Genomic DNA, 27,021 nt, shown 5'->3' with positions numbered 1-27,021 from the left:
CATTCATTTGAAGGTGGTTGACTGATATGTACACCCGTCTAGGAATAGGACAAAACCTTCAATGGTAGGGCTTTTTTGACCCTATTGATGATGGCGATGACAAAGAAAAGAATAAAACATTAAAGATAAAGACAGAACACGACGAACATGGCTGTGACAACATATGCTATGTTGTTCTTAATCATGATATTTTATTTAATCACTGTATAAGTTTATAATGTTTACATGCGCAGTATGATATTGAGTATCAAGCATAAACTTTTCATCGATAAAGCTCTGATACTAAATATTGCATTCTTATTACTTTAAAATAATTGAATCACATGCATGGACCCGATTTTTGCATTTTAATATTTACTTCACAAGAAACTATTTAGTGTCATGCGGCAAGTTGTGATAAAGTCTGGAAAGTGAGTCATGGTTTCTGATAAATTTTACGCATGCATTAGTTATAACCTGGACTGGAGTAAATGCACAGAATTTCAAAATAACGGCAAACACTTTCTTGCCAAAAATGTTTAATGATTATCCAAGGTGTGATCCTCGTCTAATAGATATAGAGTGATTTTATCTTAAACTTTGCTCCAAGAAAATTTGCAAGTATTGTTCAGCAGCGATGAAGTCTCTGGGGCCGTAAGATATTAACAATAATAGCCATATATTACATACATACATACATACATACATACATACATACATACATACATACATACATACGCTCTAACCGCTCCGGTGGCCTAGTGGTTTTAACGTCCGCCTTGGAAGCGGGAGGTAGTGGGTTCGAACCCCGGCCGAGTCATACCAAAGACTTACAAAAATGGTACTAGCAGCTGCCTCGCTATGCACTCAGCATTAAAAGGTTAGTGTTAGGTCTGGTCGGCCTGTTGTCAAGATAATGTGACTGGTTGAATCATCATGCTACATGTCTGCGGCATGATGTATCTGTGTTAGACATCACTATAAAAGGTCACACTGCATACATGGTAGCGTTAGGAATGAATCTTTTTAAAAGCTACGTTAAACGTCCTAATCACACACACACACACGATTAAAGTGAAACGGTTTATTCTTCCTTGAACATATTTTAACAACGTCTTCGCAAAATCCATTATGTTGGCCTTCACATTTCATTGTCCTGTTAGCTGTAACATTTGTTATGACAGCGTAGATGGAAGTACCGCCAGATATTTCAGATGGCTAAGCCGGATGAAATGGTCTTAAAATATATTCGTCGTGGTTATGCTCATGTACGTAGCATTCGGGATGCAATCGCAAGATAGACAGGCAGAACGACAGACATACAGACAGAGATATGGATTATAACAAAACAAGGTTACAAAGTATGGCATTCACTCCGGCATTTCCACTTACTTTATGATTTATACGCACCATCTATATTCGCAAACGCACATTCAATTGACTTCTTATGAGTCAAGTATAAAATCAATATAATAATTGGGGGTGCCGGACACTTGAAAGATTATACATAATTTTCCTCTTTCTAATTTGTTTTATAAAGAACATTTTAATATGTCCTTTTTTGAATGTATGCAATTATTAAGACAGTACACGAATACATAGTTTTGCTGGAAAATAAATTTATTGAAGGAAAAAGGAAAATGTATCTTAATATGTATAGAAAACCTGAGGGATACGAATGTTATTGTCATAATCGCAACTCAGTTATTTACAAGTTTGTGTGCCTTTATATACCCAGGTTTCTATTATCTAGCAACTAAATGTCCTTAAATCAACATTGTCTCAATTAAAAAACACCTACCCTCATTATCGAACTTACATGATTATGTTTACATGCAGATTGGCGATAAAGCAAGCCCCCTACCCACCTTACTTATGTATCTATTGTGCAAATGCAATGTGCGTACCTTCACTAGTACTAACACTTATATCCTTTGATTCCGTAATAGAAAAACGGTCCATGCAAACATTTGAGGGCGATTTCAAACATGTACGAACACGTCTTCGCAGAGAGATTAAACTTTCAGAGGCTAGCCTATTTTGTTCGGTATTTCCGACGATGATGGCGGTGATAAAGTAAACAATCACGAAATTGATTACTATGACGGAGATGAAAGCTATCATGGTGATGACAATTGCGATGTCAACTTTGATCGTGATGATTTATTTGAACACTAAACAGAGTTGAAATGTTTGAGCGCGCAGTTTAATCTTATTATCAACGTCGACTTTCGCGTCGATAAAACTTAGCAATAAATAATGTATGCGTATTACATTAAACGATGTTGCACATACTGAAGCGTTTTGAAAGCAAATCGATTAAAAGTTGGGACATATAATGTTTAAAATGTTATTAAGTCAATTTAAATGCTACGTTTTAATAAAGTTTTCTCTATTTCACTCATGCAAGTCTCCATATCCTGTACCATTCCCGCCGCTATGTACGTTTAAAATCCAAATCACACACAGATACACACAAACAGGAATTTAGTGAAATAGCCACACAAAACAAGGACTGTTAAATTTAGTCTGTCCACTTCCAACACTGCAAATTGTGTTAAAGGTGGTTTTAATTACATATTAGATTAGCTTTTAGTCTATTACCAACAACTAAATGTTTATACCACCCACATATATCATTGGAAGGAGTGGTTGCATCTTTATGTTTGGCAATGTTCTGCTAGCCGATTGCGATTTTGCATCATGTGTTTGCCCTGGGTTAGGCAACCATGCTGCATTTATGCATACTAACCTTTTAAGACTAAGTCACTATTGTATATAATAATACTTTTTTGAGTCGTAGCTTATGTGTTTATATTTTTATTCTTTCTTCCTCTCTAAATACAGTTTATTAAAATATGATCTTATATTTTAAGACTTGTACCTTGGTTGCCATTAGTTATCATTAAATAAATAACACCCTTGCTTGTATGTTCTATCCTGCAGGAGTCACATTTTCATGGTTCAAAGAGATAATCAACGTTAAACATTTGACAACATTTGAATCAGTTAGCTGTATACAAGCTCTTTAATTGGTATTATATATTTATGATTGTGCGATGTGACATCAGACTCAATATTTCCATACATATATGCGTACCGCATTTTGTACAAATTCTAGACAAGCTGACTTGTGTGTAGATTGGCTAATTTGTAATATGATTTTGTACAATTTTCCTACGTAAGTTCCTTATGATCGGTATACTTTACATGCGACATGTCATTGAGAAAGTGATGGTAGATTATATCTTATCCTCTTTGCCTCTTATGTTTGAATAGCGCTGTAGCGTCATGTGCCATACATTAGGCACTTTATTGAAGTTTACATTTGCTTATCGTATAAGTAATTGAGTGGGCGAAATCACAAAGGCATAACATACATTCTATTGAATCTAAGCATGCAATGCGCCCTTGGGGTTTGATAGCATCTGTATGACTGATATGCGTAGAACTTTGTATCTGATTGCTCGCCAACTACTTGTGATATCTTACAATATCTGATTTAATGTACAGATTACATTGGCGTGTGTTGGTGTGTTAAATATACACCCTGAGGCAAATATATGTTTACTTGGTCCAGATATGCAACATGTACTGTCTCGTCTTACAATGACACAGCAAATACATTGTGCTTGTCCATGAGATCTTGGTGGAAAACCATGTCATGAAAGTATAAATGAAAGTACGTTTAAACATTATGTTGCAGTCAAATATGTTATTTACTGATCCGTTGTCATCTGTTGGACGAACATCTTGTGGTTTTGATAGGTATGGAACATATTTAGTTTATAGGCATTATACGTTTGTAGTTAGTTTCGGCTACGTGTCAAGTACTAACTGACTAGTGACATTATTTTCAGATCGACCGATTTAATTCTTCGGATAATGGTGTAAGACATCCGTTGTTTGGTTGCTGGTTTATACACATAAGGTCATCGACACAGAAAACATTTTTCGAATATATAATTTCATAAACAAAGCATCGATCTTTACCATGTCAAAGCCATTGCCTTCCTTCATTGTTGGTAATGAATGTTCATATCATTTGGCGTATAGATAATATAATAGAAAATCAGCATTGTTTGAGATAGTAGTTTTGTCGTTCTTGTAGTGCAAACATCTGTTTGGAAACCTCTACAGCCACATACTATTCTTCCCAAATCTTTGAGAAGACTCCATATTTTCTTAATGTCGCTAACCAGTACGTATGTACTTTTCCAAGACCGGTTTCTTGTCCACGTCAGTTGCATGTATCGATAAACAATACATTTTTAAATGCCTGCTTCGTGGAAAAGTACAATTCTTAAAATATATTTTTTCCTGGAGAATTATAACCCTAACAGTGTTTAGTTGTTCGTATTCGTAAAGAACTGAAATAAGCAAAGAGACTCCATCTGTGGACATGATACTTTAGTCCAAATTCATGTTTGTTCTATCAGAACATTATACATAATTGTAGTTAGACGATGGAGCGGTCTTGTTTATATGTCATGTAAAAGATACATGATCTAAACATAGACACTGATTTCATAGTAACGAAATTGGAAAACAATCCTTACGTGAAACAATGTCCCTGAATAACCTTCAGCGTCTCATAAGTCCTTTCAACACAATGTAGTCTTTAAATAAGGATGACCTAAAAATGTATGTGGAGTACTTCTACGACGCTGGAACAAAAGTGTTAAACCCTGAATGGAAAAGAAAGAGAAAGATTAGATATGATCGAATATAGCTCCCCAGGTCGTTAATTATTATTCTGTATCAAATGGAATGCGGGTTTGTCTTCGAGGTACTTGATAATTACGTAGTAAATTCATTCTATTCGCAATTCTCTCAAGTTGGCAATCTCTGAACATTTCATGTTTATATTTGACGAGTTATATACAAAAATTGTATATGAATGTATCATAGATTAACCGGCAGATGCGCGTTGTATTAGCCGTCATAGAGATTTAGATTGTATACATATCTTTACCAACATTTGGATGCGTACACCTTGATATGGCGCACTTAACGGTTTTACTTCGTTTCAGAATTTTGCGACACTCCACTGGGATTAGAAAATGGGACTTTCAGATCTGACCAGTTCTCGGCATCATCTACATACGATAGCAATAATGTGCCTCATGCTGCTAGACTCAACGATGGAGGAGGTACTTTAATTGAGTTTTCGTTCTCTATTTTTTAATGTATCTATGTGCTATGTAACACAAGGCAAAGACAAATATCATGTAATAATTACCAAGAAATGGACTATGACAATTATTGTCCCAATGGTATTTATTAATTCGATGTGCAAATAAATGTTTTAAAGTATTTCATTATATATATATATATATATATATATATATATATATATATATATATATATATATATATATATATGCATTCACTATTAACTGCCTTATAGAGTAATGATACCATATATTAGCAGAATGTTTAAGCCAGTATAGTTATTTCTATATCTGCAACAATATATGTGATGACGATAGACCTAAAGCAGATTTTAAACTGCAGGGAGAAAATTATCAAGGGACGTAAAGAAAATATTTAAGCTGTGTAGAAGAAGAAAAAGAAGAACAATAAGAAGAAGAAGAAGAAGAAGAAGAAGAAGAAGAAGAAGATGATGATGATGATGATGATGGTGGTGATGATGATGATGATGATGATGATGATGATGATGATGATATAGGAAAAGAAAAGAAGTTCACAACTATTTTGTGCCCGGTGTGTTTCTCGGTGTAGTTTTCTTAATTCAGTCCATTATTTCTGAAATATCTGATAGTCACAATTGTAGACATATATAGCTAGTTCAAAGTGATAATATTGTTTTGTATATAAATTGTAACTGTTATATCCTTGGGACTTTTTAGTGTTATAAATATATATATCGATCATTTGCCATAATCGTTATTATGTGACACTATTTCGTTGTTTCTTTGACCAAACTTTATACACGTTTTTGTTAAATATTGTATCTTCTTTAAAACCAGCTTCGCTAGCCAAGGTTCCGATATGATAACCCTATCTACACCTTGGCGGATAGAACATATAATTTAGTGTCCTAGCTACATCTAATGGACTTAATGAACTGCATCTCTTAGTATGCTATGTCAACCGACCAACAGCGTGTAACATCAGAGAATTGTACACCGGCTGAAAATGGTGGAGGCAATTGACCTAAAAAGAATTTTTGTACGCTTAGCATCGAAAGTATTACTAGGTACCAAAGGGACGCTATTACAGATGTATTTGAGTGAAAGGTGTTTGTACAAAGACGGACTGAAAGTGGAAAAGTACTTATATATCGGTGGTTTTAAAATATGTGCTCCTCTTGTAACAATTTAATTTTGATTGGATATGGTGGCTTGCCGTCGCATCCAATAAAATTCACATACCCGAACAGCAATAGGTGTAGATAGGGTTACCATATCGTAACTATGGCTAGCTAAGATGGTTTCAACCTATCCTATTAATTTAGCGCTACATGTATTTGTTTAGTGCATTTCACAAATGTGCTATATTAATTATATTTTCTTACTTCATTAATCACGTTGAGAATGTAATTTCATACTAACCGATAATGACACGGTTACCAAAATACGAAGAGTTACCTGGAAATGGAACCACTGAAGATTAGTATATTCACAAAATTTCAGTTGCATGATAATAATCGTTTACATAGTTTGTCCTCATTTTTTAAACATTTGCCCACATTCCATTTAGTTAATGGGCTCCCATAGCTTTATGCTCACCTCTAGACAATACACGAAAGCTATTGTGCTACTCCTCAGTTATGCATTGGCGTCATCACTGTTGAGAGTTTATACGTAAGTATGTCCCCAGAAAGAACCATCGACCTACGGGAAGCTAATGGGAAGGTTTTACATTACTCGAGCCAAGACTCGACCTCACGCAGTCGGATATAAGATATGAGTCATCTGTCACGAAGGGGAGCCTTAAATCACGTGACTAGCAGGTACTAACCAGAATCATGAAACTTGGTGAATGGATTCATTTAGATAAGTACGTTTTCCTTATTTCAGACGTTATCAGTATGGTCGATATTGTTCGATTATATACACCATAACCTACATAATTCCAGTTTACATTTGACCAATTGACACTATTAATACCTTCGTAGCAGTGAGTTATGTAAATACATTTATTTTAATTAATTTTATTTGTTTAAAATTATATCGAAGTCTGGCAATAGCTCGACAAATCTACCTTACATTCCTAAGTGAGAATGTTAATCCATATCTTAGATTAACCTCAACGTTAAAACCTTTCTCTTTGCTAACTCATAATCGATTAAATATATGTCTTTCTTAATGCAGTCCTGAATATAACGGATTAATTTAACGGATTAATTTTATATGATTACCGATACTATGTTTTGTAGGTTCAGTTTTGAGAATATCCTTAAGGAATATTGACTCTCTTCAATACTTAAGATAAAATGTATTTTATCCATGTGTAACATGTTTTCTCCTTGCAGACAAATTGTTATCCAAAAATCATTTTTAAGTTTGTTTGCTAAATCTTTGACACATAACAGCAACAGGAACACCGAGAGAATTGAAAGAAAACTTCAAATGACAGGAACTACCACCTTATCGTATACAAACCACGTTATGTAACGAAATTGTCATTTAAAACGTTGACTATAGTTTATTATAGTTTCTGTTCCTCCTATCGATGATGAAAATTGTATCAAAACGGCCGAGTTTTACTGCAGTGGTCGAAACGCAATACTAGGGAGATGGTGTATAGGCCTACAAATGGGTCTCTATGCAAATAAGCAATGAAAGGCCTATCTAATGGAAAGCGCTTATGCGAGGTAATGTGTTAACTAAAGAATCAAGAAAAATACAATCTTCCGAAACGTTTGATGACTCAAAAACAGATGCTAGAAAGAAAAGAACGTATATAATTATTACATACGTTAAAGTTTATTGTGGAGAAGATAACTTCCTGATAATTGATATATGATATCGTGAAAATTGGTACTATAAATACAATTATGAGGCTGAAACCGCTGATACAGTCCATAGGTAATTGAACTCCTAAGTTTGCACGCGTTGCAATATATCAGTTTATATAACTAAATTATGCAAGATGGTTAATAATATGCATAGCAATGCGGCCCATACCAAATCTACGTATAGATGTTTGAATACAATGACAACTGTGTGCACACAATGTATGACATATACCCCATCTGGAGGGCATATAGAGTGATAAAGCATTATGCGCATGTATAATATTTGCAATTTGTGTCGAAAATCTATGTCGTTCATTTCATTACTAAAGAGAATTGTAGCAACCTTTATATATAAGATTTTGCATGTAATCATGAAACGGCGAGAGCATATCACCGTAACTGCAAAGGTAGGTCATATTAGCCATATTTCATGTTTAGCTAACTTATCTGCTTCAAGTACATGAACGCTTTATAACCGAATCACCAAACTTGACGATTTCTATGCAGTTTTGTATAGTAACACACACAAGAAAATATGACCACTGTTGCACATTTCATGTTTTGTTAGCTCAGGTTATGTTTTCACATGATTTGTACGTACTGTCCTGTTTGGAATCATAACACTTGGTGATGTGATGCATTTTGTGCTTTGAAACCTTATTTCAAACATAAGGAAATAGGGTTTTACAAACTTGGTTTATATTTTTAGTTTTATATTTATTTCTCAGGCATTAAAAATGTTAGATGCATAAAATATGAAATGGTATGCGTGTTTGGTAGCTGCTGTATCGTTGTGGGGTTTAATGTCATTTCCCATCGCAAGATAAGCTATGCCATGCATGGCGGCCAGTATAACTAGCGGAGGAATAGCCAGAAAGGCACGATACGAACAACCGACACTCCAAAAGCTGCTGGGAAGCTTTCCCACATACCCACATTGGCCAAACCAGAAAGACGAAACCCTATTGACAGAGATGAGATGGCATGTTTCGATAAATTCGAGTGCTGTATAATACTTGCCATTGTTAAGCATATATGTTAAGCCCATGACTGCACGAGTTTCTGACATCCCCCTTGCACATGATCTTATCTAGATATAATTTGTGGCGACTTGATGCGGAAGCTAAACAAAGTTTATATATATATATATATATATATATATATATATATATATATATATATATATATATATATATATATATAATCTTTAATAACAAATATTCATATTTTAATATAAAACATTTTTCAGCACCCGCTTCTAGCTGAAGTAAACTAGATGACACATAATCAATTTAAAGTTTTCATTATTGTAGAAATAGTTATCTATATATAAAGATATATCTTCAGCTGGATGGATAGCATCAGGATATGATTCCTACCAGTATCTCAAAATTGACCTGAGAGGGACATGGAACATCAGTGGATTTGCTGTACAGGGGGCTACAAATGGATGGTTTACAAGAGAATTGCGGATATCACACAGGTATATGCTTCCACGCAAACGCGGGGTTAATTTTTACGTGGGTGGGATGCATTTTTGTCTGGCATTTTTCACTAAACGTTTTCAGTTTTAGTCAATGGATTTAGGCACAAATATCAAGCAAATTAGGCATGTGAGTCTTTCTATATTTAGACATTTTTATATTCAGTCCTTTGATATACTTTCCATGCAGTAATTTTGAGGCTACTGTGAAGATGGAACAACAATGTGTCAGATAGAAACTGTGACTGTGGAACAGAGTTTAGTGGTAAATGTGGTATGCAAATTGATAATTCGTAATAATATCATACTTTGTATTTTATACAACTGCGAGTCCCGGGTATATGCTTTTCTAGATGATTACTGCTGTGAGTAACAGGTGATTTCCGCGCACTCAAAAATATACGTTTCATTGATGCTTCCAAATCGAAAGGTAAAGCACATTTGTAGATCTCGTTACACGTTTCTGCAGTCTTTGTATCATCCTTATTTTTACCTAACCTTTTTATATGTTGCCATGAAATAAAATATAATGTAATAGTATGAAATCTACGACTGGATAGTAGCAGCAGTGTTATACAAATTGATAGTTTGGATCAGAGTCTATTTGTACAAATCCTTATAAGGTATGTGTTGTGTGTTATCGTGTTCGAATAGGTGTTCAAATTCTACAATGAAATATTACAAAAACTCCCTCGAGTAGGACTTTTGAATAAATGATGTAAGCTGTGTTACGTTTTTGGTATGTTAATAAATGAATTATAAAATAACATAAATTACCTGCAGCGTCAGTAATAAATATGTTCGTTTGATAATCTGGAATGAAGATTCATCTTTCTTAAATGCAATTTAGATATATGTTTGATTTACGTATCTTCTCCAATATCATGGGTTGCTTGTTTGAACTTTGGACGATTTGAATAGCTAGAGGAGGGGAATGTATTATGAGTGTTCATAATATATGAATATCGTCTCCCAAATCAACCATATTTTGGCACTATGGCAGGACCTGAATCACCTTTCTCACATTTGAATTCGTCAGTATTGTATTGCTGTCAGGTTTGCCTCCTTAACATTTTTCTGGTCTGCTAACCTCTACTCCAAACGTTCTTCTAATCTGATTATGATTTGTTATAATGCATGATTGTCTTTGATGTTATAGTCGATTATTTGAACGAGGCCCCAGTGTGCGTGTTAAAACTGTTTGAAGTGTAAACTACATGATATTCAAACAACTAACAAATATATAAGCTCTGGTCCATTATGAAGCGGTAAAACATTACTAAAGGAAAGTAAAGGGTCTACATCAAATGTCCGCTGTGAGAAGGTGTCCTGAAACAGAATTAAACTGACGTGAAAAGTTAAGCAAAGGATCTATAAAAAGGTGGTCATGAAATGTTGTAATTTTTGGAAGGAGAAAGTTTCGGTATGCTTAAGAACATGTTATGGTGTTACAAATAAGGTCACTGCTTGCCGATGAGTGGAAACGATTAACCTCTTTTCCGCAAAATCCAGTAAATAATGTGTACAGAAAGAAAGTTTCCAAGGACAAATATTGTTGTTTTACATTTCCTTTTTTCATTTCTTGTTATAATTTATTATTTTCTTTTTATTTGCGCTGTATTGTTTCGAATATGATTAATTGATTGATAATACGACTTCTACGAGTCTTCTGGTGGATCTTTAGATTCCTATGTTACCGCTTGTTCACAAGGTAAATCAAGACTTTTCTTTGTTTGAGTTTCAACATGAGTACCACACTATTTCTCTTTAATGAATCATTCTGAAGACGATATCTATTATTTTTTTTTAAAAAAAATACCATGTTTTACACACTTAAGCTCTTCAAGCAATACAATCCACAAACAGTACAGGTAGCATGATCAACTACACGTAATGTCAAGAGGAACACTGAGGCGGGCTAAACATGAGAGATTGCAATATACAAATTGCTTCACATACGGAACATAAATTAGCAAACATTACTTTCAAGGTTCCATAACCTCGCTTGGATGGTGAAAGGGTCCTTATAACTTTACTCCCTTGCAGAGTTTTTTCGAAGTCCAGAGTTATCGGCATAATGATTATCGATATATATCTTTGAATGTGATGCATTGTCACATTTTGTATTTAAACAATAATGCAAGTTGTTATAAATACCCTTAATAGGTACACAATTTATATTAGGCAGTTTAACTGGCTTAACGTTAGAGTCAAACAAAGATTAGCAAAGGAAGGGAAAATAAAACAATGCTGACTTTAACTTAAGAAATATTTCTTTCTAAAATAAGTCTTTTCGTTTCGATCAAGTAGGTCATTTTACAAATATAGGCAAAGTTCTTATACAGATCGTCTAATTGATCGGGAACCATAAAGCTGATTTTTTCTCAAATCAATTTAGTTTGAATGACATACTTTATATACTTGAATACTTTTTATTTTTACTCCTCCAACAGCCTAGCTTTTATTAGTTGACCTTATTTCAATATGTGGATACTCTTGTTGCTACTTTACCGTTTGAGCCATCTGTCTAAATGTTATAATCATTTATAAAACAGCGACGACAACCTGGTTTGGTATCCATACAATTCCTATCTTTCTGAAGACATATTAGGCGAGGTCATGTCTACGAACGATCAATATAATGAAATAAAAAGAATTCAGCTAGATCCAACAATTACGGTAAGAACTAATATTGAAATATTTGTATCGTAAATTTACAGATGTAATTTGGCTGAAATTATTTTAGCATATCGATAAGTTGGCAACAGTTATTGACTACTGTTCAGTAGCTTTTTATTAAAAAGGAAGTTGTAATTAATACGAAAAAAATATCACTTATATTTAATCTTTCCTTCTGTTTGCTTGTTTGTTGTTTGTTTTGTTCTATCTTCTGAGGTTTTTTATTTTTTGCTTACATGACGCAAATTATAGAGTAATAAAAACTATAGTAGATTATAAACTGCCTCAAGTTAACTTCTGAAAGCGAGTAGTTGTTGTTGTAGTTGTTGTAGTGTTTAACGCCATTTTTCAGCACACGATAGGCTATACATGGCGGCCAGTATTAATGGTGGAGGAAGAACCCTGAAAAACCCAGGCAAGAACCACCGACCCACGAGAAGCTACTGGCAGGCTTTCCCACGTACCCACGCTAGCCGAGCCTTGGACTCGAACCCACGCAGACAGAGGTGAGATGGCAGTGGTCCGTAACGGAGAGCGCTTAAGACCACTCGGCCACTCGGGGCCCCTCTGAAAGCGAGTAAGAGAAATCATGTCCAGCACAACATAATTCAAGTAGCCAATGCGCTATTTATACCAATGAAACCATGATATATGTTGCGATATTATTATAATACGTCAATAAAATGTTACAGCTAAAGTCAGTATATTGCAAGCTATCAATCGCAAAGAAGACTCTACATGTCAGCTGCAATACTCTATTTGACAACAGCCTAAACCTATGCTTTTAGCAAACGTTGTGACAGATAGTTTTTTAAAAATACTTACTAATTGTGTTCACTGATGAATAAATTTACAGAAAGGTCCGAGAAGTCATGACATTGGGTTCTGTCTGGCTATATCATATATATATATATATATATATATATATATATATATATATATATATATATATATATATATATATATATATATATATATATATTTGCAGGCACGATTCATAGCTTTCAATCCAGTTTTGTTCGACGGAAGACCATCTCTGAGACTTGAGATGTACGGATGTATGATCGGAAACTACAGTAATCCCGTTTACACAACTATTGACAGGGATATCGAGGTAGTATTTCATGGAGGATTAATTAATTTAGTTCAATTCAATTCGATTCCATTCATTTCAGCTCGTTTTTGTTACGATAATGTTTAACGGATTTATCAAGTTTATGTCTCTCAAAATGTGTAGAATTGCCTTTTGAAGGATACTATTTCTCAATTAGTTATGATATAAGCAATTTCTTCCCAAAGCAAGTACTTATTTGCACAATATTGTAGTACTAGTAGACTACAAACTATTTGATTCGTAAGCTAATGTTTATTATTTTTCAAATAGGGTCAAATAATATGAGCATACCGTCTTGTCAGGTTCAACGATTGCATGTCAGACAGACACCAGTAACGACAGCAAATTAACGGTTTGAAACGTATCTCGCTGTCTGTAATTTTGACTTTTACTTGGTCATTTTCAATGTGCTGGGAAAGGATTAAAGTGGTGCGCGAAATATGATAAGCAGAATTATGAACTATTTAATATGTTGTCTCTAATTTAACTAGGCCCGTTCCAATCAACGTTATCTAAATAATGATACATACATACATACATACATACATACATACATATATATATATATATATATATATATATATATATATATATAATGAAATATCTTCTAGGACAACCGAACATGGATTCCAAGCCAAAGTCCAGTTGTCATTGATAGAAAGATAGCTATCAGACGTTCTGGAAGCTTATCAATTGAACCAGGCGTGACAGTGATATTCACTACTCCCGAAGCAGAACTTAGTGTATATGGTGAGTAGAGCTCTCTCTCTCTCTCTCTCTCTCAGTATGATGATATTCCCAATCCTAATCAGACCAACACAGGCGGTCTACCGTGTAGCGTACATGATCAAGCAATGTACTTCCCTTTATGCTTAAATACTTTACCCAGTCATAATACCTTAGAACAACTACTACCTACCAAAGTTCAGCCCTCTCTGACTCTACTTTTAGCTCAAGGAAGGTATGTACCGACATATGTTATGGTCGGACAGAGTGATATCCCCTTGGGTATAAAAATTGGTGGTGAATCATAATAACCTCTGTTACTATTTCCGCTTGTGCAAAGAAGCAGCCTCGCGTCACGAGAGCCACTTGAAAACCAGAATATACGTGGAACATTACAAGATGGAAGAATTTTTCACTTCTAAGGAAAGTATATTCCGACTATAATTCCAATATTTTTGTCTCTTCCTATGCAGACAAAACTCTGTCTGTACAATTTGCTACCACTTTGTCGTTATTATTTTGTGTGTGTGCAAGCTTCTAGCTCTCGAAATAATTATCCTGAGAATTGTGTAATTCTATTATGAACTAGTACATATCGATGAGTTTATATTCCAAAGCACTCGTTGCGTTTGGGCCCCAACATGAACGATTCTGCTGTATAGGCGGTATGTGGGCCTTTTCTCTACAGGTAATTGCCTAATAATATATATTGTCGCTCCTACTTTGTACGTATCTATAACATTCCTTCAGGTACCTTTCATGTGATTTTGTGTCTGTGTGTGTGTGTGTGTGTATTGTAAACACATGTACATTTCTGTATTGCTTTCGCTCTGGTTTGACATGGTTTGCTCTGTCGATTCTCGCTCATGCATGTTTCGATAAGCATTCAATGATATTTAAAGAGCACTTAGTCATTCGCACAGATAGCCTATCCTACTTTACAAGATAGAGTAGGACTACAATATTTATATACGTGCAGGTCTGTATGCTCTAATGAAACTATGTATGAAAACGTCCGATATATATGGTACACACAATTTAGTTACGTTTACCACGGCATCCCAAGCCCTGGAACGCCATGCTTCAGTGAATTTATCTGGTCATGCCAATGATGACTTTCCCTACTCTGTATTTAAATAACGCATGTGGAGGCCAATAGGTTGATACATCCTCTCCCTACAGGTAGTATTGTCATTATTTTTTATCTGTACACTCCATTGTTTTGTCTTACATATTAGAACTATAGGCAAAACGCAGAAATGCATAGCTAAGGTCGAAGACTGCACCAGTCTGCATGCGGACCTTACCTCAGTATGGGAATTTCAACTCTTACCCTTCATCTACGAAGTGTTGTACATCGGACATCTACACCCAAGTCACCACCACAGGACACATCATTATTGGCAACTCCCTCCACCTTACCTCTTCAGGGTTCGACTCAACTCATATTTCCTACATCGAGGAACAGTGCTAAACAAACAACCAATTTCCCTCTCACTCAGCAGACATACGGACGGTTTCAAGCGTCCCTTAACCCGTCACAAACTAATAATCCTGACAACATCCTCCCCACACAGATGGCCTATTTCCTTTGCGACCGAACTAGGCCATATATTATGGATCACGAAGGGCCAAAAAATCAATGTGACTGGCTCAATCACTAGCAGTCCAGCTTCCGGTAAATTAAACCCGACTGTTGCATACATGTGTAGGGACCAATCTAACCCACATACCGCCTCAAGACATTCATTCCGCACTATGCCAATAATAATTCCTCACGCTATAAAAGAGGTCGCGTCGCTTGGCAATCTCTCCACACTCTGCCACGAGTGATTTCTCTTTAATCGGGGACTGTATCGAGGCCTCAGTACCTAATTCAGGGCGTTTTATGAATTTAGGGAGTGGCAGACATTTTTTCTCCTCTCCAGCTAAGTCTCATTAATTTACAGGAGACTTTAGCAGCATCACCTCATGCAAACAAACCAATGTTGTTTGCTGTCAAGCGATGTCTTCACTTCTAGAGTATTTGATGACGAGGAAATATTCAGCCTTCCGAACCACAATTGAGAACGTTTTTCGCCTCGACCCTCGGAGTTCTGGCCTCCTCCTCCCACTATACCAGCAATCTGTATCCGAGCTCATGCAGCTGTTTATCTTGTGACAAAACGGAAGAGTCCAGGTTCAATTCATCAATTCGTCGGCGGTTCTAACTTGGCCATGCACCAGTCTTTAATTGGAATGGAGATCGGAGTCCACATTATCTAGCTTGTATATCCGAGATCTGGGATCGATCTGGTGGGACATATAATCCACAGCTCAATGGATCTCCCTTCCAGATCGATGGACAGCTTCTTAAGACACTGATTCAAGACTTCCGCTGGATTTGTGGGAGGACTGTTTCCCTATTTGAAACCGCGCCCGGATAGATGGAGTCGGGTTAGTTAGAATCTGCCTCACATACATCAGGAAACCGGAATAAGGGAATGTTCCTCACTCAGTGTCATACCTATTCTCCTAAATTGTTATGACTGGATACCGTATTTGAAAACGAAACAGGGTAAAGTACATATTGCTTCGAGAATACTTGCCCAATCATAATACACATACACCATTACGGACACCCGGCAATACACATACACCGTTACGGACACCCGGCAGTTATATCCATAGTGAGCAAGCCTTCATTTTTAGTAGTAATTGAGACATTCGTCGTAAACTTTAACGTCAATTCTTTTACCTAAGGGGAGACCACACTGCTCAACGGTCACTTAGGTCGGCAGACAACGTTTTGCTCCCTTTTGCTAGAAGTATTATCTAGGAGGGAAGGGCATGCGAGGTAGTAGTTGTTCTTCTAAGGTATTATGATTGGGTAAGTATTATCCAAGAAAAATATATTGCTAGGAAAAATTGGTTTCACTGCGAAATTGATAAACAGTCGTTTATGGGCTGATATCTATATAAATGTTAACAAAGCAGTATCTGAAATTATCTATTCATCAATCAGTCAATCAATATATTCCCATCTCCCCACTTATATATATATATATATATATATATATATATATATATATATATATATATATATATATATAGAGAGAGAGAGAGAGAGAGAGAGAGATAAACATTGATTAGCTGTACCAAAATGATCCATCCTTCATCTTGCCTTGAGAGATGTATGAGTGGACAACATATGAATAGTGTGAGCTGTCAAATCAATTTGCTTCACAATGAGCAATGAATTGAAATAGTTTTCTGTATCTTAAAGATTTGCACATTGTGGCATATCATTTCGTAACTTTTATTAATATGTTCTAAGATAACTGCATAAAGCAGATTAGTTTCTAATATACATCGTAGACTTTGCAGATGAGTTGTAGATTTTCGAACCGGTCAAAGTCGCATATACCATGAATGGAATATTACAGCTAGTTTGATATCAGATATGATAAAGAATGTATCATATGGGGCAAATTATGCATTTGAAGGTTCATAGAATTGGCTAAAGAGGCATATACTTTGCTCGGACACTAATATATATTTTAACGTGCTGCCCTTTCTTTAGGCTGTCACCGACTATATCATGATCACATTCTTTTTTATTTTTGCCAGACTAAATGCTTGTTGCTTTCCAAATTGTATAACACTATGATCGCAATAAAAAGACAGCAATGATTATTATATAGAGCTGAAATTAAATTGAGAAAAGCTGTATTCTTCTGTATGCATGTCTACTCATATTAAAACTGTTCTATGGGTGAAAAGTGAAATAGTACTGTAAATCAATGATCTTGCATGGCATCTCGATATACGCTCCAAATTGTAATTCGATTTAAAATAGATTTTACAATTCATTGTACAACTTGATCAAGCTCCATCAGATACACAGATGAAGCAAGTTACGGGTATTGAAACCATTCCAAGAAAAGTTATTTTCCTAATTTTTTAAAATGACTATTTTCAAAACTCATTGTTAACCTGCATTGAAAAAATTTGAAAACATTTTGCAGTCTATAATATTCGAATACTATTTAGGTAGCTCATTGTACAAAGGACACATTTCTTATTTAAAGCTTGTACACAACATTTGCTTGGTCAGAGAGCAAATGCTTTTCTTTTCGTCCATTTATAATGCAAAAATACAGGTAATTCTTTAAAAGAAAATACATTGTGCCGATCAGGTACAAATGGTGTATTTGAAAGAATTGCAATCTTATTCTGAAAATCTTTATATTCCATGTGATGCACATCAGTACAAATTTCTGTAAATTCTTGTAATATAATTTTATTACAGGCAGACTATCCTCAAATGGGGTCAATGGCGTTCCAGTTTTATTTAGTGGAAGTCATCCGGTCATGCCACCCATGCATCGATGGAGTGGAATAAAACTTCAGGCTGGAGGTAATGTATTAATTTTTTCATACAAGATAAAGTTCCTTGTATGTTAGATGAGAACTAAAAGCTCATACAATTGGCGAGGCAAATTTTCATGGTGTTTGTAACAACACCACGTTCATAAATTCATATAGCGTGCATATTCTAGAAATCATATGTGTTACTGCAAGAAGAGCCTCGATAGTCGCTGACCAGTTCTCCTAGCGAGAAGATTGTTTCTTTACTGTAACATACTTCGAATGGACGAGATTTCTACTTTAGATGGAGACCACAGAAGGTACCTCATAACATTGCTTTTTGCTATTTATCTACGTCTGTCAGAGTATGAAATAATCCTTCTTTCAAAGTAACCCTTACACAAGCATTTACCAGGGCAGGATCAAATATCCATCCATTGAATGGCTGGGCCAGTTACATCTATGACACATATACAAGATCACGTGCCCTCTCTTACTAACACACTATGTGGTCTATTTATTATGTTATTTAATAAATAAAAGCGTTCTCCTGGAATATAATACAGCTAATCCTATTTTCATCAATAATCAATGTGAAAATAAATATGTGGTCTTCTTGCGAAGGTTTCAATAACGTGCTGACATAGTCTTAATTACCTTTGTGTTATAGTGCAATTATAATAAGATAAGTATCACAATATGAAAATATTTGCCATAACGTATTGAAAATAAAATGTATTGGAAATAATTAATAAATACATGACTAGTAGCACTTTCGAAACAACATAAGCAGTATCATTGCGATGATGCGTGTTGGTTTCTTGTATTAACTTTCTGTGAATCCAGAGGGAACCTTTGGTGTCCCATCTAGAATAATTCGGTGAACGATAATATCACAAGAAACTATGTATTATCCACAACTTACATACAAACAAAACCTTTTGCATTTTCAAATGCAGCATACAAGATCCCTTGTAGTTATTTGTAGCATATTTGTACGATCAGCTACTTGAAATCTAAATAACATCTCGCAAGAGAAGTATGTAAAAAGGATCTAAATCGAAGTAATCGATTTAATGATAATATTAGTTTAACGAATATTATTCTGATAAATAAAGTAATAACCATAATTTTTGGACTGTGCAATCACTCAGATTATGAACGAAGCTTTCATTTTTACACATATGATAATATACATCTAATATTATTATGAAGTAGAAGAAGTTGAACAATAATTACCTGTACGTGGATCATTATTAACCGTGTTGTTAAAGCGCTGTATGCATGAGAACTCAGGTACAAGTAATAATTCACTTAACTGAAAATGTCTTTCTTTCTTTTCATTCTATTGTTACGTGATATTCTGTCTATATGCAGAAAATGCATCAATGCAGAATTGCTTGTTTTTGGTGCGACCCTGCTACAATAATGTAAGATTGGATTCTACAGCTATGTACCATTTTGTTTAGACATCATAAATGAATCTTATCAGATATCTTCATCAATGCGCGTTCTTTAGCGACTCTTAAGAGTAGACCTGAGCTGTAAAGTCTAATTCATATCATGACATTATGTACATGTACATATGGGGTTTATAACAAATACGGACATCAGGAAAACAAAACAACAACAACAACAACAATAATAATAATAATAATAGTCCCTGATATACTTGTTTATTTTAAAGTAAATAATACACAGAGCCCAACAGATAAAACATTTCTCTTCGATATTCTTTTAATACTAAAACTTTCTTTTAGAATGTATTTTATCGTATTTTGAACTATATCAATGTAAACAAGTGCTTTCTAAATGATAATAAAGGTTGTCAACTTATGATTAGATATATAAGCAGGTTAGCTATCAAAGTAAGTTCAAAATTGTGTAGCTTAAATAACTGCAACTACAAAAGTGGAAAAACAATAAATATCCCTGCATATTCAGTTGGCAGTAGCCCCTCCTCACGCTTTTTATCGAACGTTAATATTAAAATGCAATTCTTTTTGTCCCTTCAGGTTAAAATCAGTTTACAAATTTCAGACTGCTGTGCAATCTAATAGTGTCTGATTAACAGACAAATGTCAGTTTCAGACCCTGGAAATGTGTACATCAGCCAATTTGCAGAATAGTGGATCCTATTTGGACAAGTATCTATTCAATTTTATATTAAGATATTATTGTTTAATTGTTTTTTTATTTTATTTAAAATATTATTATATAGTCTGGTATTTTAATTTAAAATGACATTCTTGTATAGTTTATTATTACCCTGTTTATATATATATATATATATATATATATATATATATATATATATATATATATATATGTATATGTATATCGAGATTGTGAAATTCATCCACATTTGTCAACAGGAGAAAAATGTATGCATGATTTCAGTTTTAACGTTTGCTTAATATTTTATGGAAATATGTAATATCATGTTTCAAAGTGTTGTACTGTAGACCGACGTTAATTAATCATAGACACATTGCATCATGTGGTTGTAACATATAAATGATCACTGTAAACAATTGAAAATAGGACAAAAGGTGCCTTTTACCCAAGAGCCGAATTTGAAGTGCTGTAATAATGCCATGTATGAGAGCACATCACATCAATTCTAAAAGCAAAGTTACTACTGATCACAGTAATTTAAGAACTTTAAAGCGCGATTGTTCGTTGCAAACAAGGAGACGCATAGCTATGATCATGAGTATTATTAATATAACTTAGCAAATACATTGACACATCGGCCAAAAAATTTCCATAATAGAAATCCTAACCATTTCCTACTGTTATAAAAATTATGAAGATATATAGAACCAGACCGAAGTTTCTTTTGGGAGAGAGACTAGAGCATCAATGGCACAGTTACTCTCTCTCTCTCTCTCTCTTTATTCTTCCCCACATCAGGATTAAAAACCAACCTCTTTAACCGATGGATTATCGACTTGTGACTGGCTGATGGCGTGAATGACCTTACCTAGGTGGTAAAACAGACTAGATCAATATTCTAGGACAATCCCATTCCTTGAAAATACACAATACACAAATACACAAACCAGAAACAAATTCGTTATAAGTAAATAACTTCAAAAGTGTATACGATTGTACTAATACTCCTATATACATTTAGGATTGGCTTGTACAGTGCGCATTGGATATGTTTGTATTCTAAATGTTCGCAATATTGTATTATCTTATCTTCACTCTTTGAGTTTAGTTTGATTCTGTAAGTGTTCTATTAAATGAACTACCTTTTCGGTATTTATTTGCTGTCTTCAGCTAAGTCTCGATAGCGTAATTGATAAAATATAAAGATCCTTTTCCAACTCATCAGGATCAAGAACATTTCTTTTCGAAATACTTAAATACTTAACTTGAATAACAAAGTTGATATAATCACCTTCAATATCATCGTTTTCGTCGTCATCTTAATTGTTGTTGTTATCATGTTTATGTTGTCATCAGACGCGTAATTATTAATTATAATGTAGAAATGTGGAAATAAATTAAATAAAAAAGAAATGCTCACTCTTTATTTTTCAGGCTCCGTGTTAACTGTTGACACCCAAATAAGACATGCAACTGTAGGCATCGAGGGGGCTTTACAGGGGTTGACAATTGTGAATACGGTAATCCATTCATGTGGTGATGCTATTCGCCTATCTAACGGGGTGGAACATAACAACATTTCTGAAATAATTGAATCAAGGTTGGTTTTTAATGAAAGAGGGCTTGTGCTACATGGTAGTAATGCAGCTCCCTATATAACAATAGAGAAAACAGAAATTATGATGAACTCCAAAAGTGGAATTGCTGTGGAAAACTGGGACCGTACCCTGCCAGATTACGCTGCAACGACACAACTAAATATGATTAGCTGCAGACTAAACAGAAATTCACAACATGGACTTGAATCATCACAGACCATTCCAGGGCACATCTGGGTTGAAAACTGTTCTTTTGAAGAAAACTATCAGCACGGAATACATGTTTATCGGTGGAGCAGTTATGAGTATAACATGAACCTGACGGTGTCGACTTCAAACTTTTATGATAATGCTGTACGAGGAATTTATATGTATCAGTTTTACACAATTCCGATTGCCATCTCTTTAATAAACAATAGCTTCACTGGAAATGGAGTTCAAGCCGTGTATATGTATATTTATCCTGCATATGACCAAGCTGGGTTTGTTGAAATTATGGAAAATACATTTTCTTACAGCGACGGACTGAATTATCCCATTGAGTTTGAATGCACAAAAAGGATGAATTTTCAATTTCATCATAACATTTGTATGGATTCTCGTGGTTGTTTATTTCTTAAAAGCAGCTCAGGTACACAAGCATGCATCACAAGCAATACATTTAAGAACATATACGGGGTTTCTAGAAGTGTTGTAAGTTCAGATAATGCTGTATATAATTTCACTAATAATAAGGTAGAAAATTGCAGCACACCGACACTTCTTGAAATCGGAAATGGTTTCGACCATGTCATAAAGCACAATAACTTTACTTCAAACAGTGGCATATCGTGTCTTCTTAACATTCTGACCCTTTTTGATAAAGACAAGTTTATACTGGCCCCTGACAATTATTGGGGAGACAATAACATTACAACTATAAAGCAGAAAATATGTGACTTTTACTTAAACGTTGCGGTGGCACGTGTCAAATTGCAATACTATTTTGCAGACCCTTCCATGGAGAATAAGTCTTTCACATACATAGATAATGAGGATAAATTTGATGACTTCCCACGGTTGCTAGATGGTTTGTATATATATGGAGGCATACTTACAGAAACACTATCCTTGGCTGACCAAACAAATACCCCACTACTTGTAAATCGGAGTATTCTAATAGAAGAGGACGGAGTGCTATGGATACTGGGAACCAATGTATCATTTACAGAGAATAGAGGAATCGTTGTCAAAGGTTTAGAGAGTTATTTTGTATAAATAATTTTGAATTAACAGGAGCAGTTCTGAGGAAAACACTATTTCAGAATTTAGCTTCTTATCATAATAGTCAGTTATTTTTTCATGCCGGTTTTAATTTGTAACTATCATAATTGCATTTTAAGTAAAGTTTCGAGATAATATTACCTAACATTATATTTATTGTAATTTTTAAGCTATCAATGTTTTATTGACTTCAACCAGCATTGACCAGCTAAAATTAATATGCAGTAAATTCATTGTATCATCTAATCTTGTAATGTGTTTGCTTCTTCTCGTTAATCATTTTGTTAAAAATTAAAATTTTGAATACAAAGTTTTTTATCTCGTTTTACAAACCTATTTATTTATTTTCTTGTATTTATTATTATTATTATTATTATTATCTGTATTTTAGGCCAGTTATTCATTGGCAGTAACAGCAGCTTGTTCAATATTACAATTCTTCGATCAAATACATCTGGCCAAATCTGGAAGGGTATCACCTTGCACGGTGGGCGTAAGTAGAAATGGTCACATATTCGCATGCAAGATTAACGATAATACAATTCTGGCCACCTACAAATCTAACTTCTATTTGTAAAACATGCTTCAATTTTGTTCCATCTCTCAAAAGAAAACAGTATCTACTATGTGAAAAATATATGAGTCAATAATTCATTTATCATTTCAATTGTTATTCAAAAATGTTACCTTATAGTGAGTGGCTTCGTTTCGTTTTCTGAATCAATGAACGTTCTGCAGTGTTTTTGAAGCATCCACTGCCCTTCAAATAATGATTAAAGCAGCCGACATCATAATTGACTGTTGTAAAGTGTTATGTATTTAGATATAGCTGATATCTACGTTTGTAAAATGTAATATTACATGCGTTATGTACCAATATTACAGTGCTGTAATTGGCGAAGCTACGATCGAACATTCAATAGATGGTCACTTTACGAGTGAACTAGTTCCTTACATGTAGGAGAAAACGTATAATTTTTGTTATATAATTTTAAAATCAAAATCCACCGACTTTACGTCTTCTGTCCATGCTAGATACTATTACAAGATTATTTTTAGAATTAGTTTTGAAATGTTTCACCATGTTAGAAGAGTGACTTTATACAAATTCATCTCCTACATGTACTGTCTCAGACTTTGTAACTTGTTTTAGTAATGACAACAGTTAAGCGATTTCTTTTGTTTGTTTTTTTTTTTGTTTTTTGTATTGCTCTGATGGCTATAGCAATAATTGTTTTAAATGCTTTTTAAATATAATCGCAGAGCGGCAGGCCTGACACATTTTAAGGTGTAGGGTGTGTTAAATACACAGTTTAATAATTTGCGATTTTTCCTGAAATGACTTTGGTTATTGACCCTGTTTTAATCTTGAATTATATGGCATTGGAAAGCACGCAGTCTAGACCATAACAGACACTGCATGTGAACTTCAGTAGTCCCTTAATTTATGTTCGTAATAAACACTCATCCATCACTATTTCTCTATCATTTTCAAGCCATCATTATGATTGCAATTATAATACACATTGTTGAGAGAGAGAGAGAGAGAAAGAGTGCGAGACAGACAGAGACACAGCCAGACACACAGATGGGAAATAGAGAGAAGAGAGACAAGAATAATTAGTTCTAGTATATATATATATATATATATATATATATATATATATATATATATATATATATTAGAGATATTATCTCTACGATAGCAATATTTAAATGCACTTTGGAGTTATTTGTGTGTTCCCCGAATGCTGCAATTCAATGACGTTATGAAATATATTGTACATTCTTGTATTAAGAAAACATTTTAAGAACGATACGAAGAATCTGAAAGCCCTAAACCTTGGATAGTGTTTTTCTTTGGACATATATGATGATAAACTAACATATATATTTGCCGTCCCATGCTTTGGAAACAATATTTTACTAAAGTAGATGGAACTTTGAAGCAATCAGAGAGACGCGGTTTTCGATTCATTAAAGTTGTTGGAAAGAAGCTAAGCGATGGAGGTAACTTTGTATTTCATACTAGAAATATAGTATTGTTAGGTAAACCAATTGTTGTTCGTTTTCCTGTAAAGTATTAGAAATATTAGTAGATTTGCTTCCAGTTGCTATTCCCTACAGAAATTCATAATCGAAGATTGGTTTTAGTACAAAATAACGTGTGTTTATTGCAACTGTTACATAAACCAGTTAACCTCACGAATGCTGAATGAATCGTTTAGGTATAATGTGTTGAATGTGGAAGCAACATAAGTATAACCTTTGTCAAATAAAAAGTATTTGTTTATCATTCCGGGGTATAAAGATGAATTTGCATCGTTCAGATCGGAACAAAATTCAAAATTCACCAGAAAATATAAGTTGAAATGGAAGTCGAAGTACTGCTATTTCTAATGTTATGCATATATATGGCATGTACTTCATGTTTTATTCAATAGTGTAGATTGGCAGGATCATTTAATATGCAACAATGTACATAGATCGTTTTGTTAATTGTTTACATTATGGTTTGTGTTACGGGTGAGCTGATTTCTTTTGAGTCATCATACTATTGTGGCATTTTAACCTTCGAAGGTGGAGAATATATATTTTCTCAACGAATTCGAGTTCAGGTCTTAGATGTTCTTCTAGGAAAATGAAGTGACCTGTTTCTAGTTCGGTAGCTGCTAAAGGACCTGACCTTGTCGCTAGTTAGAATGACACAAAAATGGTTATTCCAACCGTATTTTGCTTCTGGAATTATATTTTTTTTATTTAATATAAGGAATGTTCATTTCTATCTTAAACACCAGGCTTCATGAAGTCTTTTAGTTATTTTAAGTCGAGAGGATTTATTTATTTATTAGAATTATTCATTGAATGTAAAGGTGTGCATACAATTTGGATTAAGTAAGTATTTTGGAAATAATGTGAATAAATTTAAATACACTAGGACTACATCATTGCGACGCGTCAAGGCTGCTGGCACATCAAACTAGTCCAGACTATTGGCACATCAGCACATTGGTTTTTGACATCTTTGGGAAAATACTTGAAATTCACTTAGTTCACATCTGAATTGTTATGTCTATTTAGGCTTATATTCACCACACTAAAAGTTACGTTTAATGTTTGTGTTGGTATTCAAGAGAAATAAATTATCTGTTGAGCTTCATATAACTTGTTTGTTTTCATTTTTTAAGACCACAGAGCCTTAAGAATATTAGTGTTACAAGTCAATGCTCTTAAAAAAAGTAATAGAAAAGGGCAAAAGTAAACACGTTTTCAAAAATGTAACAAATAATGTATTTTCCATGAACACAAACTGAAAATAATTAAACGGAATTACAGACACAAGTGATAATAATTTAAATTTCTGAATAAAATTCAGTAAAAGTAAAGAAGAAATCCAAAAACTGAAGTAGATAATGTGTCTGTGGTAGATACTAAAGTGGTCATGTGTCAACAGTTTTTCTTTGAATTAAAGATACAAATACAGTATAAATTCCAGTGAATCCCTTTATCCAAGTCATTTATAAGAGCACTTTTGTATTTAGAAAGAAAATATTCGAGCTAAAACTCTTACAGCCCAACAATACTGGCCACAACATATAATATATACCTTGAAAGTTCTAGCTATTAAAGCACAAATGACGAAGTGCTCACAATTAAAAGATTATATTGTTCTTTAATTGACCTTCGCCGACAATTAGCATTTAATAAACAAAAACATTACCTA

General features: G+C 34.2%; 1 protein-coding gene across 1 annotated transcript in view; it reads left to right on the top strand.

Moving 5' to 3' along the window:
• Window positions 1-6,141: 6,141 nt before the first annotated feature.
• The window catches only part of LOC149772577 (uncharacterized), a 57,304-nt gene continuing 36,424 nt past the window's right edge, over window positions 6,142-27,021 (top strand). Inside the window, exons 1-7 of the mRNA XM_089947631.1 lie at window positions 6,142-6,202; window positions 9,314-9,449; window positions 12,005-12,128; window positions 13,117-13,242; window positions 13,854-13,992; window positions 18,260-18,367; window positions 21,871-23,285. Of these exons, the coding sequence (XP_089803757.1) occupies window positions 6,142-6,202; window positions 9,314-9,449; window positions 12,005-12,128; window positions 13,117-13,242; window positions 13,854-13,992; window positions 18,260-18,367; window positions 21,871-23,285 (2,109 nt within the window). The remainder of the gene's footprint in view (window positions 6,203-9,313; window positions 9,450-12,004; window positions 12,129-13,116; window positions 13,243-13,853; window positions 13,993-18,259; window positions 18,368-21,870; window positions 23,286-27,021) is intronic.

Source organism: Sinohyriopsis cumingii, unplaced genomic scaffold (assembly GCF_028554795.1).
Source record: "Sinohyriopsis cumingii isolate HCF-2022 unplaced genomic scaffold, ASM2855479v2 utg001392l, whole genome shotgun sequence".
NCBI lineage: Eukaryota > Metazoa > Mollusca > Bivalvia > Unionida > Unionidae > Sinohyriopsis > Sinohyriopsis cumingii.
The sequence above is the reverse complement of the archived record's forward strand: the minus strand, read 5'-3'. Positions and strand labels throughout refer to the sequence as shown.